Raw genomic sequence first — 16,031 nt, 5'->3', positions numbered from 1 at the left:
ACCTGAGCCAGACTGACCGGTGAGACAACTGGTTACGTCCAGATTGCCTCAGACTGTCTGTGTCAACACACTCACACACACACACGGCCCCCCCTCAATGTTGCCCTTGATCAATAGTTATTTCCTCCTTAAAAATACTCAGTTTACACTGAGCTTTATTGGCTGCCCCCTGAGTAATTCATCAATGTCACGAAGGCATGTGGAGCCACTCTGGCAGTTTTTCTCTGCTCCATGAGTCATATCATCACATCAGCAGTGGAGATTGTGCAAAGACTTCCTGAAATTGATGTTATCAAGCCTCTACTCAATAATGAGCTGACAGAGGGTTACGTATTACATATAGCACGGTACTAAGTAGTTGGATTTTCAATATGTGACTGGCCTTTGCGGTGTGCCTGCATTGGCTCCAACTAGTGCGTCAAAAGTTTCTTAAATACCCTCCCCTCTATGAATTTCTATCCTATTAATTTAGGCCATGAGCATATGTAGGCAAAAGCACAAATTCTTCAGAAAAAGAAGCATTTTTGTGTTCTGTACTGCCTTCCTACTGCTCTTCATTCTGCCTGTGTTAGGCCTTGCTGCTACACAAATGATTATGGCTCCTCTTTATATTTTGAGCACCTTCCACTTTAAAAAAGGTCTCAGCACAATCCTGCCTGTGAGAGTACATTAACCACGAGGAAAGCTTACCCAAAAATGCTCTCTTGGCAGGTAAGAAAAAGATGCTAATAACTGCCTACAACAAGGTCCCTCGTATTATTATCTGAGGTATAGTACTGATAAAGAATTTTGGGGAACGAGATGAAAACTGGACCATTTCCTTTGTGGTGGAGGTGAAGGCATAGTTTCTCTACAAATGATCTGTTTGTGGTAATTATACTGTTTTTGTGTGCGTGTGTGCATGTGTGTGTGTGGCAGAGAGAGAAAGTGAGGAAGAGAAGGAGCGAGGGGATAGGCAGAACACATTTACACTGCTGCCCTCAGCAACCCAACTTATCATCATCAGCACTGTTAATGATGGAGCCTGCAGGCACAGGGCTTTCAAAACCACAAACACAGCACACACACACACACACACACACACACACACACACACACAGACACACTCAGGCGCACAATGGCATGCCCAAACAAAAATAGTCATTCATAAAGGTACAAGAAAGCAGTCTGGGGGAAAAACAGTCCCTACCCATTCCCCGCTATCAGAGGTTTACTATTTCAGCACCTGGTTGCAACAGCAGCTCACTCTCGGTGCTGAGCTGCACAAACAAAGCTGGGGGAGTTGATCCCCTTCACCTCCTTTGTGCTATCTCTCGTCCCATGACATTTCATCATTTTGTTTTCCCTCATACCTTTCCCCTTTGCTTTTGGCTGGGTAGAATTTTCACCCAACCAAATGTGGATTATTTAATGGATAAATCACACCTGTGTCACGATCAATCTTATTTTAGGTGGCAAACAGGTCATTTGAATATGTCACACACACACACACACACACACACACACACACACACTGCCAAAAGCACACTTTCAATCTTGGAGCATGTTGATAGACATTAGAGTCGACACCACGTCTCACCTCCCAGTGGTTTTGCTGTGACTGGCTCTTGAGCTGGATCAGCCAATCCTGTTGGCCGTCAAACACGGCACAGTGGTGCATGGTGATGATGACGGGTCGAGTCAACAAGGCCCCGGGGGGCCCACAGCTCACCACGGGGCTCAGCACTGTTTGGCCATCATCCACCGAGGGCCTGGAGGTGCACAGACAGGAACACACATAGTAACACACACACAAAGAGACGCTGTTTAGTGGCACTGTGACAGAAGTCTTGGTGTATGTGTGACATGGCGGAGCTGACAGGGGTAAACACAGCTCTGGGGCAGTGATGTGGCAGGCGGCATTGCGTACTGTACCTCATGTTGTCCTTCCTCTGAACCGTCACATACATCTCATACACTCTGCCCTGAGGAATGGCCCCTGCTGGAATGAGCAGACTCACCCCTGGGGAGCACAAAACCAGACGGACACACAAACAGACAGACATACATGAGAGTGGTGAGTAGTCAGGTTGACCAGAGGATTGTTGACAACTATTTCTACTGCCAATGCATGCAATACCTGTGTCTTACAGGTTTCTTTAGTGAAGTGTAACGTCAAAGAGAACACAGACAGGGACATCAGACCAACATAAAAACTAATGGTCTTTGTAAGAATCCAACGCATCTGAATGAAAACAACCAATCAGACTCTGATGCAGCTGTCAATCTGGTCAATCAAGGCTCATGAACTGCAGTCAAACTGTCAAACTAGGCAACGCTGGTCATACATGAATCAAGACTCTCTTACTACGTTGCCTATTTCTGACTCAAATGTTTTCAGAAATGTATTTTAGTGTACTGTTTAGCAGTAAAATGAGAAATTTTGCGACCCAGCTGCCATGTTGGAAGTAGCCCACTGGCCGGACCTTCTTTGTCATTTTGCAGCTAAACAGTACACTAAAGTATGTTCTTAAAGTAACAGAGGTAAGACATAGACAATGCAGTAGCAAAAACTGATCAGCACTGACTAGTCTGACAGTTTGACCATTGTTCACAAGTAATGATTGACATCATTGGTTCAAACAAACTACAGATAATCCAAAATACAGCAGCACATCTACCCAGCAGCACTAAATGTCAAAAAGGACACATTACTTCTTTTTAATGGCTCTTCATTGGCATCCTGTTCATTTTAAAATTCATTTTAAAAGTATTTAAATTTCTTAATGAACCGGCTCCTGATTATTTCTGATATGCTGGTTAGATATATTTCCTCTAGATCCTTAAGATGTTCTACCCCTGGTCGACTTAATGGCCCCCAGAGTAGAACTAAAAAGTACGGTGACGCTGCATTCTGTGTCTCTGGAGCTCTTTTCTGGAAAAGCCTTCCAGAGGGCATGTGTTTATGTATTTGTGTAGTTGTGTATTTGCGTCTTATTTACTTTATCTTGTTGTCTTTTATCTGCATTTTCTCTTTTTATTAATGTAAAGCACTGTTTTGTCACTTGCTGTACAAACTGTACTATACAAATAAAGTTGTTACTATTATGATTGACAGCTGTATTACAGACTCCTCAACTCTGATTGGCTGTTTTCAGTCACATGCGGTGAGCTCATGCAAATGCCATGAGAAGCACTACAGGGAGGAAGAGTAGCGCCATTTTTTCCCACAGATTATCTGCCTCATGTACTACTGTGAGGATGTAGTAACAGTTCCAACAAATATGACAAAAACTTATTTCTAAAAACGTTACCAACTACAGGTTTAATGCTCTTCCTCATACAAAATGTACAAAAATTGATATATCCTACAGTATGCTGCGCCAGTAATTATTTTTCTTAGAGAAGTATAGTAATAATCGCAATTCCCCTCAGCCCCACATATAAAAACTATGGCACTTTATTGCCTTCTCCTATGGCATCAGGAAATGGTGTGACATTTCATTTCTAAAATCAATGATCTCTCTTCTCTTCATAGCATTCTCATATTGCTGCAGCCAGCATGATTTACATTTTTCCATCTCAGATTGATTTGATATGATGTCCTGTCCGATGTATTTTTTAGGACCCTACCCCCTCCCAACACTCCCTCATGCACAAGCACACACAGAAACACACAGAAACACACTCTTCCCCTCTCTGGAGGGGTTTCTCAGATAGCTCATTGATTTCCCATGTCCTTGTACTGAACTTTTCAAAAGGTGACAGACAGCTTCTCTTGCTAGCTAGCAAGGCAATCACAACTCTACCACAGGGACGTCTCGCACACTGCCACTCTCCCTCACAGCAAAGCTTCAAAGAGATGGGGAAATGCATTTTTAAGATGCAAAATACCAAACAGCCACACTGACGATGCCACAAAATATTTCATTACCCCAACACACGAACAGATCAAATATCAAATGTGCTCTTTCCTCTCCCTCTGCCTATGTAACATGATGAGGTGGCTGAGCACAACTAGCAGCTCAGGACATTTTTACAGGAATCAAAATGAAAAGAGGAAAACTTAAGAAACTTGAGAAGTCGGTGTATCCTTTAATGTCTCTGCTAGTTTGTCTATGCCTGTCAACATGCATCTGTGGCATGTTACAAACAGCCCACATGTGTTTGAAGTGAGGACAGCATGGCTAATGTAAACTGCCTGAAACAGTATACCTCCACGTCAGTACCTCTAGTACTTACACCTTAGGTATCCATCAACCCTTGTCATACTGTGAGCAGTCAACACGCTGATGGGTTGCATATGGTTTAGCATATTATTTCAAGGTCACATCTGTGTGTGTAAAGGTTATCCTGGTAAAGGTGGTGAGGTATAATAGAGGCAGCTCAGATGGTGTACATCTGGAAGACAAGTTATACTGTATTTCAGGCCAGTTCGGTGAGCATTTTCAAAGATTTATAACAGTGTCTTTGAGAGTTTATAAGAAGGTCGATATCACTCTTATATCTGTCCACTGAATATGATGCTACAGCCAGCAGCTGGCTAGCTTAGCTTAGCATAGAGACAAGGGAAAACAGCTAGCCTGACAAAATCCACCAACTATCACCTGTAAAGCTCGCTGAATAACAGAGGTGTAGACTCAAGTTACAGACTTGGATTTGTGTCGGACTTGAGTCACAAACTTGATGACTTCAGACTTGACAAAATCAGAAAGACTTGCAACTCAGCTATGACTTTAACGCCAATGACTCATGACTTCACTTGGACTTGGTGTCTTGACTAGGAAGTACTTGATACCTTTTTCCAAGCCCAAATATAAAAAAAGTACCTTTTCAAAAGGTTCGTCATGAATCAGTTCATTCCCTTCATTTCCTGAATCAACAAACATTAACACCATCATTCCCAGCAAGTCGAAACCTAAATCCCCAGATCCACTTTGTCTGAACCAATCCAACAGCATACAATCAAGCTGCATAAGAGAACCATGAAGAACTGACGTGACGTTAGTAAGCACCAGCCGGAAAAAATGATATCAAAGAGAAATTTATTGCCGAAGAAAAATGCTCTGTGGTCAACAAAAAACAAATTGAAGTGTGCAAAACATGCAGGAGTAAAATTACAAAGACGCAACAACTTCCAGCGAACAACAAATTTTAAAAAGCATTCATGATTTTTGTAAATTTTATATATTACTAATCCATACCCATTGAGTGCACAGTTGCCCATGTACAGTTTCACATGGTGTGTGTTTGGGATACAGGTCATAGGAAATTGCAGATTAAATAGTCAACTGAACCCATTAAGAAGAGCAATGTATTCAGACAGAGTTTTTGTGAATTTGATAGTATGATTGCTTTATTGAAAGTACAGTAGAACCATTGCCAATAATGGGATAGTTAGTGGGCTTAAACTGTACATTAGTAGTTGAGGTAGCACGTTGAAAGGCAGATAGGTAAATTCATTGCCTTATAGAAGCTCAGTTTTAGTAAGTTTTCCAACTTGCCAAGAGGGAACTTTAGATATTGGTCCCTAGATTATGTTCACCGAGTTTCATGCAGATCGGTCAAACTTCGTAGGAAGAGATTGATTTTAAGTGTTTTTCAAAAAATTCAAAATGGCAGAAAATCTATATAATGGGAAGTTATGGGTTCTTGAGGCAAATTTGTTCCTCATGAGGAGAGGCATCTCTGTGCAAAGTTTCATGTCTCTACAACATACGGGGCATGAGATATGCCCATTCAAAGTTTGCAATTTCAGTCGGTTGCTATAGCGCCCCCCTTTGGCCAATTGATGTAATATTGTTTCATTCGCATCTTCCCATGACCCTCTACCACTGTGCCAAATTTCACATGGATTGACCACGTCAGTGAGGAGAAAAACGTGAAACAGACACACCCACACACCCAGAAGTGTGCATTGTGACTTGTTACATACTTGTAACTCAAAGTTTAGGGCTTGGAACTCCGCTTGGGACCTGACTGACTTGAGTTGGGACTTGAGTGCCAAGAGTGAGACTTGCTTGTAACTTGCAAAACTAACGTGTTATAACTTGTTTGTTCAATCCATAGAAAAACCAAGTAAAAAAATGACCAGTTGCGTCTTTCTTGGCCGGGCGCAGTGACTTCCTGGAGTCTTGCGGCACCATGAGGTCACCAGGCAAACAGCGTAGATACCAGGTTACTGTGCTCAACCAAGAAATAGTCTGGAGTTTCAGGTGCTCATTTCATGGAATCTTGGAGGGGAAACAGTTGAGAACATCATCACTGTCATCACCTATTATGAATGAATAAAAAGTGGCCTCCTCAGAGCACAGAGGAAAGAACTGATGGATGATCTATTTTCCAGGTCAGGTTATACTGTGGAGAGGAGTTAATCCTTTCAGTATGCAAATATGTGCACATGCACACATATTCATGTTCTCACACGCACGCACACACACACAAATGGAGGTACTTCTGCTAAATGCTGATGATAGCTCATAAAGCACCTGAAAGGAGAGCCACTGGGTAGATGAAAACACGCAGCTCCAATCAAAACAGACAAAAGACAACTAATGAGTTTTAAGATGAATTTGCTGAAACTTGCAGAGCCCTCCTTCAGAGACGAGAGCTCATTTAAATCTTTCTTATACTGTGTTTATTTTTGCATATTTTGAAATATGCAACCGATTTTGCCTGGTTAAACGTGAACATGTACTGAATCACAGATCAAAACACTCGAAACTGAAAACATTTCCTCTCATTTTCTGCAACAGTACCTGAGTTGGGCACGATGAGGTGTCCCCCCTGGGAGCTGAAGGAGCCCAGTGCGGTGCAGGATGGATCCCTGGTGCGAAGCAATGTCTGGGTCTGTGTGCGACGGCCCATCGTGCTGTCACTGTTGTCCAGGAGGCAGTGCGGTAGCTTAGGCGACAGTTTCGAGGAAAATTCCCCACCCAGGTCATCCTGTGGGGTCACTAAGCCTGAGGAGTTGTACACCTTAATCTTCAGGTTGGGAAGAGGGTCCAGCAGAGGGGAATTGGTCATAGGAATTTTGTCAGCCACATCGTGGAGGGCGTAGACGGGGCCGCGGTACATGGCGGCCGCTGAAGTCAGGTCAGGGGGTGCTGTTAGGAGATCAGCTGGAAAAAAGAAAAGAAAGTGACATCAGTCAAGTGAAGTAAATTTCTCAAGGGAAGTTTTGTGGTCTTCATATACTCTTTCCAACTGTGAGAACTGGTGAGAAACTAACTTGAAACCAAAATAGCCACGAGGTAATGAAGTGTTGGCAGCAATCAGCAAGACTGCTGCCTGGCTTTACTCATTTGTTTTTCGCTCATTAGGGAAGTCCACTTCACCACCAAGAAACATTACTCAGTCAGAGAAGTTATAGGCGCAGCTGTGATTCATGAGTAACAGATGGCATCACTAACACTCAGTTTACCCAGTAGGTACAAGGATGAATGTTCAATAGCTGGGCTGAGTGGGTAGAGCGATGGCAGTGGGAGCTCTCTGTCCTCCAGCTTCTCAACTACCTCTGACCCCTCTCTGTTTTCTAACAACACCAAGTTTCCACATGATACAGATGTCACTGCAGGTCACAAAAGTTGTTCAAATAAGACGAGAGATTGCCAGAATAGTGATTTATTGCCATGACTTTCTTTTTCTTTCTTGTTTTGGGGAGTTGTGCAGTAGCTGTAGTAGTATTTGTGTTTATTGATCTTTATAAAACATATTTTTAGATTTAGATTTTATGTATTAAATGCAAAGAAAACTTAGGTTACAGTTTTGTTTTTGTTTTTTTCAAACAAAAAGCCTTTTTTGTGTATTTGTTGAGCAGCACACTAGTTAAGAAATGGCTCAAAATAATATTGTGATATGAGACTAGATATTATCTTAAATTTTGGATACGATAATATGTCATAAATGTTTTTTTTCCTCCTGGTTTTAAAGGCTGCATGACAATAAAGTGATATAATTTCCTGAACCTACCAGACTGTTCTAGCTGGTTTATTATTTGGCTTCACCACCTTGTTATTATTTTAGCATTACTGATGATTATCAAAAATCTCACTGTATAAATATTTTGTGAAAGCACCAAACATTGCAATATTGCTATCAGGATATTTGGTCATAAGTATTGTGGTATTTGATTTTCTCCAACTCTAAATAAAGTTATATTATTTTGCTGACAGCATCAGTCAGTGCAGACTGGTTCTGATTTGTTTACCTATCACCATCAGATCCTGTCTTCAGTCATCTTGTTCAGACATGTACTGATGTGGACAGCCAGAGGCAAACATCCATGTAATTATGAAGTATAACTGTAAAGACAGACTAATTATTTTATAAATATTCTTAAACATATTTCATTAAAGGAAAATCTAATGCTTTTGTGGGACTTGGACACATCACATTCAGTATCCATCTGAGACCAATCAGATAAGCTTATTTAATTGTTATGGATCAGCTAAACCAGCTTATGTAATTACATCCTTTAACATTATGCTCTTTTTGTCCAGCTCACTGCCACCTGTCCTCACCTCCGCAGTCTTCCTTTCAAGTCGTGCGTCACCAGCCCAAATCTAATTAGCGTTTAAAATGCGACATGCAGACTGGCCTTATTACGCCTTAATGAAGGGGCATAGTTTGGCCTCCCATCACAACGACAAGCATTTTAATAGTTTCATCAGCTCTCCCGCACAAACACGCTGTCTGTGTCTCTCTCTCAAGCTCTCTGCTCAGCTACAGTCAAAAGGGCACATTTACATCCACATCATCACCAACACACATGCGCTGCCAGAGTGGCTGAGTCAAATATATCTCAGCAGGTTAATGCTATTGGTTGCTCATGCAAGCGGTTTCTAATGCCTGAAATCACAGGTGTGGTGACTAATGCAGGGAATTAAAACACATTACTTTTATTTTTGGTATTGACAGCTGTCAAGTGTCAAAAGCTAGAAGCAAATGCCTGATCAAATCAGATTTGTTGTCTTGTTTACTCGTGCTTCAATCAGATATTTACTGATTTAAATAATATCTTTGCTAACATTTTGGTATCTGTGCTGAAACTCAACTATTGTACTCATCACAAGTATAAGAAAATTAAAATTATATGTAATCCTGTTACAGGGGCATAGCACAAAATTTGGGACCCTGTACACAGGCATTCTCAAATGGGCTCCTCCCCACATCCATGGCTATCCATTAAAGTAACTTTGTGGGCCCTCCTTACATGAGTCCTACGCCCCTGCCCTAATGCCAATTGACGTTCCTTAGCTCACTCACAGGTGATGTAAAAGGCAGGAAATCATGTTTGTATCAGAAAACAAGACATAAAGCATGTGCATGCAGGCAAACACACACAAAAACAAACACTCATATATATATCTTGCGCCCCACCTTTGCGGGCAGTCTTGATGCTGACTGGCTGGAAGCCTCCGTTGAGGGCGGAGGAATCGATGATGTCAGAGTCGAAGTCGCGGTGGTTCTTCCTGTAGATGAAGAGCGCCACGACGACAGAGATCACCAGGCACATGATCACCGCTATGACGATACCCACATACAGCGCTACATCGTCTGTACTGGGGGCCACTGGAGGAGGAGGAGGAGGAGGAGGAGGAGGAGAAGGAGGAGGTGGAGGGGAGTTGGGGACAAGAGACAAAAGACAGAAAGAAAAATGGTCTTTTAAGATCTCATAAGTTCACATCAACAGCTTTCTTTCTCAGCATGCAGGAGTTGTGATGAAGCCATTATCAGCAGACTAATATCCTGGTTTAAGATTGAGCCGGATATTAATAACCATCTACAGGGAAATAAATGCATACAGTATGTCTCCTGTCTTTGTGTGTGTGTGTGTGTGTGTGTGTGTGTGTGTGGTTAAAGCTGGCCCGCTGTGGCAAATAATCTGGGTGTTGATTAAATAATATAGGACACTCTTAATTGTCAAAGGTGTAAAGGGACGCTGCATGTACTGTGGAGACTAACGCACAACTTTAAGTGTTCTTCTTCTTCCAGCTTTGCCATCTTACATTCAATTTTGGTTGCTTTTATACAGTAAAGGGCACAAAAATATCTCTGACTCATAACGATATCTGCTAAATATATGCAAGAGTCATGACATGTGTGCCCATGTTGATAATGTCCGGTGATTTTACAAAGTCACACATTAATTTTTCCAACAGGAGGGCATTCTGTGTTGTGTGTCAGACGGGGTTGCATACCAGGCATCATCAAGTTAATTAGAAACAAGAAAATAAATATAATAATGATAAACTCCGTGCACAGCGGCACAATTAATAGGGAAGGCTGCTCCAGTGCAACCCAATGACACACTGTCCTAACAAGCAGGCTCAGAAGTGAGATCAAAAGTTCTGAAGACGGAGATATAGATGTTTTCATCTTCAAATTACCGTGTTCTGTGTTGGAGTTCAGAGTCTGTCTCTGTCTTTGTTCTTACACACTGCAGATAAGATCTAGACATAGCTTGCATTTCTCAAATTGTCTTTCATCTCTGTCTCCCTCCCAGAGTCTTTCTGTCCACTTTCCAGCTGGAGGAACCTCTGTGATTAGCAGGCCTGGCATGGATATAGTGGCTGTTGGGAACGCAGACTCAGACAGGCACTCATTACTGATCAGACCTTTTAATGGATGCCTACTGACAGTCTGAACTCTCTGTAGTGTTTGCTAAAGAATGTCCTTCACTGTCACCAAGTTGACAAATGGGTAGAAACTCTTCTTTAGAGGCAGCGAAATGCCAGAAGGCATGTGTGAGCCTGTGTGTGTGTGTGTGTGTGTGTACATTGTTCAACGTATGAATACACATTGTAAATGTCAGGGGGGGGCTTGGCAAAAAGACCAAAGCATATAAATGCATTCTTATTTATAAGAGAGTAAAGTTATTTTTTAGAAGAGAGACATTTCTGTTTTTGAGATAATCTGAGTATGCAAATGTCACGGAATCTGCACCAGTAGATGGCAGCATCAGCCACAGATCCATGCACGGCGCCGTCAGGGCATGCATGATGCCGAGCATTTGTGTAAATTAGCCTCATGTGTCTCAGGGATGCAGATGGCACTCAATCTGTGTCTCTTGTGTTCTCTTGCACAAAGAAGGAGAATAGGGAGACAAGAGAAGGGAGTGTTTTGTGACAACTGACAGCCATAGGTTGTGTGTTTTTAGCACAACCTTGGTCTCCAAGAGTGAAAGTGCGTAGCTACTTCTTCTCTGGTTATGACTTGCTGTTTATTTATATGGATAAATGGAGCTTTAAATCTAATTAAACAAGCACACCTTTCATGCGCTTAGTCTGTTTAAAATCCATTACATTTCATGCAATAGTGGAAATGAAATTGGGTATGACCTTCACCAAGGCATTCCCTTTCAGTCACAGTACAGTGATTACGAAAAGAAGTAGATTCTTTAGGTTAAGATGTACTGAATGCCCACAGTTAAAGAAGCTGGGGACTACTTTATTGCCCTCCATCGCCAGGAAGGACATGTGTGGTCTCGCCCTATCTATTCATCCTTAACTGAGACATCACATTAAAGAGGAGTGTCAAGACACCCTCATATATGTTCGGCCTCTAATCCTTCTTCCACCACAGACACGAACAGAAAACAGAGCAGAGAGCCAATGATGAAAGTCTGAAAATGTAATTTCACTGTGCTTCCTCTGCCAAGCTTCCCCGCAGTTATTTAACATATATCCCCTCAGTCAAACAATCTTCCATCCACGCTTTGATGATAAAGGCAGCAACCTGCTAAGTGTACGCATTAAAATGTATCACTTAGATTAATACATCCCTTTGAACATGAGCCATTGTCGGAAAGGGAAAAGTACAAGAAAATGGAAATGAAAGGGATTATTGAACACTTCATTCTCTGTGAGGACGCAGCGATTTACAGGGGGAGGGTGAGATACAGAGAGAGGAAAAATATTAGAGATCATACACTGAGGAAGACGCAGTGGGTTAAATTCTTTGCCAGAGCTGGTGCCGGAGCTCACACAAGGCAACGTGTCGGGCTGAGGGGTATGAGGAGCAACAGGGTAAAGGACACTGTCAGCTCTGAGTTAGACGATAGGAACATGGCAAGTAAACAGGCAGCTGGCTGGCAGAGATGCATTATGAGGAAGGACAGAGAGGAAATCAAAAAGGGAAATGTCCTGAGGTGGTTATCTGCAAGTAAAAACACAGAGTAGCAGTAATGAAAGATAGCTGGACATGAAAGAACAATGGCAAACATGTTCTTCTTTTGTTTGATGTTTTCAGTCCAAAAATACTATTTATTGCTGTTTCCCAAAAACTGAATATTTCCTATGATTTTTTTTCTGGGACTGTGACAGCAAATTCCTGCACAACCTGCCAATGACAATTAGAGACAGAGACAGACATGTGAATGAATGAAGAAATAATGTTAACAAAAATAAATGAAAAAAAAACAAAAAAAAAAACAATAACTCACATGAATTTCCCAAATCACTCCTGTCTTTTGCCTCAGAGGACTTCTGATATAAGGAACCTTGAAGAGAGGAAGGGAATGTGGGTGGGAGAGAGAGAGCGGGGGGGGGGGTGATGAAAATCAAATTTAAGCCAACAGAAAAACAAACTCAACAAATGAGACAGCAACAAACTCATGAGTAGGAGTGATGACACGGGGAAGCGATCTTTCTTGATTTGGCCCCTCCTCTCCAGATCTGTGTACAGAGTATAGAGATGGATGAGGGGAGTAGAGGGGGGAACATGGAGGTTCTGTGAGGGAGTGGCGTGATCCATCAACTGGGCTTAGTGCCTTAGCAGCAGCAGGACGGATGCTGGCAGGTGAGGGGGGGAATGGAGGGCCTGATAAAGTGTGGGCTCCAACAGAGTCGATAGAACCAACAGCCTTACATCTGTCACTGGTAGGTGGATGGAGAGGTTAGTGCATGGGATAAAAGGAACCATTATGTTAGCAAAGCAGGAAATGGAGGAAGGTTGAAGGACGGAGAATTGGGAGAAAATCTTCAACGCAGATGGTTTTCGGGCCCCGGCTGGTCTTTTGGATGTTGCGGACAGGTTATATGTTGATGGGAAGAGGAAAAGAAGCGTCGGATGGCAGCCAGGGATAGAGCGCTAGTGCACATAATATTCAGCCTCCCTGGGACATCCATAAACAACTATACAAACAATGAAGTCCTTATTGGAGAGGGAGAGAGCCACAGGCAGACAAGTGGACCGACAGGAAAATCAATGGCTTGATAGATGGGGCTGGTGTGTTCATGTAATCAGGCAACGGGTAGGCCGGGCTGGAGCAGGGGGAGGTGACTGTCAGGGTCAGTCTAACTGATGGCCCATTTGAACCCATCCTGTAGAGTTTCTATTCATCCGTCAGTCTACAGTGTAGCCAGAGTAAAAGCATGCTCCAGTGGGTGGGCTCCAAAGGAAACCTCAGAGCCCCAGAGAGACAAAGATTATTCCTTACTGACAACATAGAGCTGGGGAGGGAGGGGGGACTCACGGTACAGGAAATCACTGTCTGTGTTTCAGCCATTACTTCCCTGAACATGGCAGATTTCCAACCTCGGAGAAGGATACTGTCGTCTGGCAAAACTGATGTCATCGTCCAAGTAGCTAAAGGTTAATTTTTGCTTGTGCCTCTTGGTGCTGAATCTACATTTGCTGAAATTGATGATTAAAGATGTTTACATTTCATCAAAACTTCTCACTGTAGTGTAAATAACCTCGTGTTCTTGGAGAGCTGAAAGTGAACCTTAGAGTTAGGATTTTCCAGTCTCTGGTGTTTGATAGCAATAAAGCATTTGCCCTTGCTGGAGTATGCGCTCCCCTCTCTCCACATCAATATGTCAAGAAAATGTCATGTCTGAGAGGAGGGTTACCAAAGGTTGGAATCAGAATCAAGGAAGACAGAACACAGAGGGAGCGCAAAACAGATATTAAGACAGGTCATTCACAGTGAACTGTGAAAACTATACTTGTATTAGAGTTGGGAAGTTCCATCTGAAGAGACAGAGTGCAACCTCTCTAGATCAATCTGCAGATGCGTAACTTTGTTAACTCCAACCTCCAAACTCCCCGACACTCTAAATGTGATAAACAAGCTGCAAAGTAAATTATAACACAACTTTCTCCTTTTCCGACTCAGGTCAGTTGTGTTTCTGTGCAGCAATGGAGGCCGAGCATCCCGAGTTCTATTTCCAGCACCGCTCGTATCGAGTTCCGATGCCAGATTCCTGCGATGGATTGCAATGGAAATGATTTAAATAAATTCAAACAACAGAAAATAAGATCAAGCTGCAACGGAATCCACAGACACGTGTTTGCCCAGATCCCAGCCCTGCACTGGAGGGAGCAGATCAGCGGTCCGAGGTGAGTTCAGATTGCACACAACTTCCATTCCCAATCATATTTGCCATAATGTGAGCTTTTAGATAATGGGCCGTTCTCCTAAATGCTAGTGGAAATGGTCATTAGCATTGACATAAGTGGCTTCACCCTCTTAGCTTCCAAAAAAATCAATCCCTGAAATGATCCTAAATCTATATCATTACGGCTTTATATTCTCTGCAAACTGGCCATCAATCTACCGAGAACTAATGCTTCTGAGATAGGCTGAGTCGCAGAGGGCGTGCGGTGGGGAGGGGGAGTGTGGGGTGAATGTATGTTGTGCCGCAGAGGGAAATAAAATAAGATGAATAACACAAATAAGAGTGGATTTTCTTGTAGATTGCTCCCTGATGTCTCTATACACAGTAGACATATGACCTTGGCTATAAAATCAGCTAATGCACTCCTCTGATGCTAATGTTAAATGAAACCACTGAAGTCATAGTTTCCTGTCACTCCTCCATACATACAGACCTACAGTACACCATGTTTCCCTTTGGACGGAGACGTGCAGATCCATCATCCAGTGCGCCTAAAGATACATATTGGCCGCCAATGTGATGTCAACCGTAACCTATGGTACATCATGTCGATACCATACTGCAGGTAGCAGTTTACAACCCTATAGTGAGGCAAACTCTCAAATCAGCTGCACACGGCGTCGGCCAGCTGTATCAAATTCTAGACATCCAGCAGCCGAGCCTCTGTTATATTATTAGTGTCACCATCGCCATCTGTAGTAGGTTATACACATGACGGAGGCATCTGTGACAGTGTGTGGGTCTAACACCTTCAAAGATGTTTATTGGAGAGGATTTTTATTAAACCAGACACAGAGTTTAACTCAGTTACTGTTCAGTTGTTCCAACTACTTGGATCCTATCCTCTTTCTCTTGTCATTATATGCACAGAAAAGAAGATTGTTATAGTAGATGAAGTTCAAGGTATCAAATATTTTACCCTGGATAGCGTCTTATGCCTGCAGTAAACACACACACACACACACACACAAGAGCACTGAAGCAACTGCAGCACGACTCCAAACTGTGAATGTATCATAAGGGAGAGGGAGCAGATTTTTTGGCTAAACTAAACTGCGTGGCTGTTTTTAACTTGCTGGAATAAAGAGAAGCAGAAAACAATTTGCTGCCTGCGGAAAAATATCTGGCTGCACCACAAACTGGCTGTGGCCTTTTTTGTGTTAGCAACAAAACAACAAACCCAATTGAAGAATTGTGATTTATGAGAAACAAATGCGGGCGCATCCTGGATCTCTTGAAATCATTGTAATACTAGATTATTATGTACAATACTTGCTCACTTTCCAACACATGTAATTGGCAGCTCAGGAATAGGAGCAAGTCTACACTTGTGCCACTTTGTGGCCTCATGTTTCCTCTCGTTGGACCTAAAGAATCCAGGGATTTTAAATTAAGGTAGTAATCAAAGAAGTCTGGTAGATGTGACCCCTCTTATGTAATTATAATATAATCACTTATTATTATTTTAAATATAACTCCCAAATGCTTAGCCTGTGACAAGGATAATTACTTAGAGGCTTCCCCATGTGGCCAAGTCCTTTTTTTTACCATATACTTATATTTGCAACAGAGAGAAAAGATGTGCTGTGGTTTCTGCTTTTATGCCACTCTTATCCAACAGCTTTTGTGTATTATGAATGTGCAAAT

General features: G+C 42.4%; 1 protein-coding gene across 3 annotated transcripts in view; it reads right to left on the bottom strand.

Moving 5' to 3' along the window:
• Window positions 1-16,031, bottom strand: part of unc5cb (unc-5 netrin receptor Cb) — a 151,408-nt gene that overhangs the window by 16,656 nt on the left and 118,721 nt on the right. For 2 of the 3 annotated variants that reach the window (XM_033647328.2, XM_033647329.2), the window contains 4 exons: window positions 9,361-9,552; window positions 6,738-7,100; window positions 1,915-2,002; window positions 1,580-1,751 (listed from right to left, as the gene is read on the bottom strand). In XM_033647328.2, the coding sequence (XP_033503219.1) occupies window positions 1,580-1,751; window positions 1,915-2,002; window positions 6,738-7,100; window positions 9,361-9,552 (815 nt within the window). Of the gene's footprint in view, window positions 1-1,579; window positions 1,752-1,914; window positions 2,003-6,737; window positions 7,101-9,360; window positions 9,553-12,424; window positions 12,482-16,031 lie in introns of all 3 variants that reach the window. The other variant, XM_033647327.2, reaches the window with a different exon arrangement.

Source organism: Epinephelus lanceolatus, chromosome 19 (assembly GCF_041903045.1).
Source record: "Epinephelus lanceolatus isolate andai-2023 chromosome 19, ASM4190304v1, whole genome shotgun sequence".
NCBI classification, from domain to species: domain Eukaryota; kingdom Metazoa; phylum Chordata; class Actinopteri; order Perciformes; family Serranidae; genus Epinephelus; species Epinephelus lanceolatus.
The sequence above is the reverse complement of the archived record's forward strand: the minus strand, read 5'-3'. Positions and strand labels throughout refer to the sequence as shown.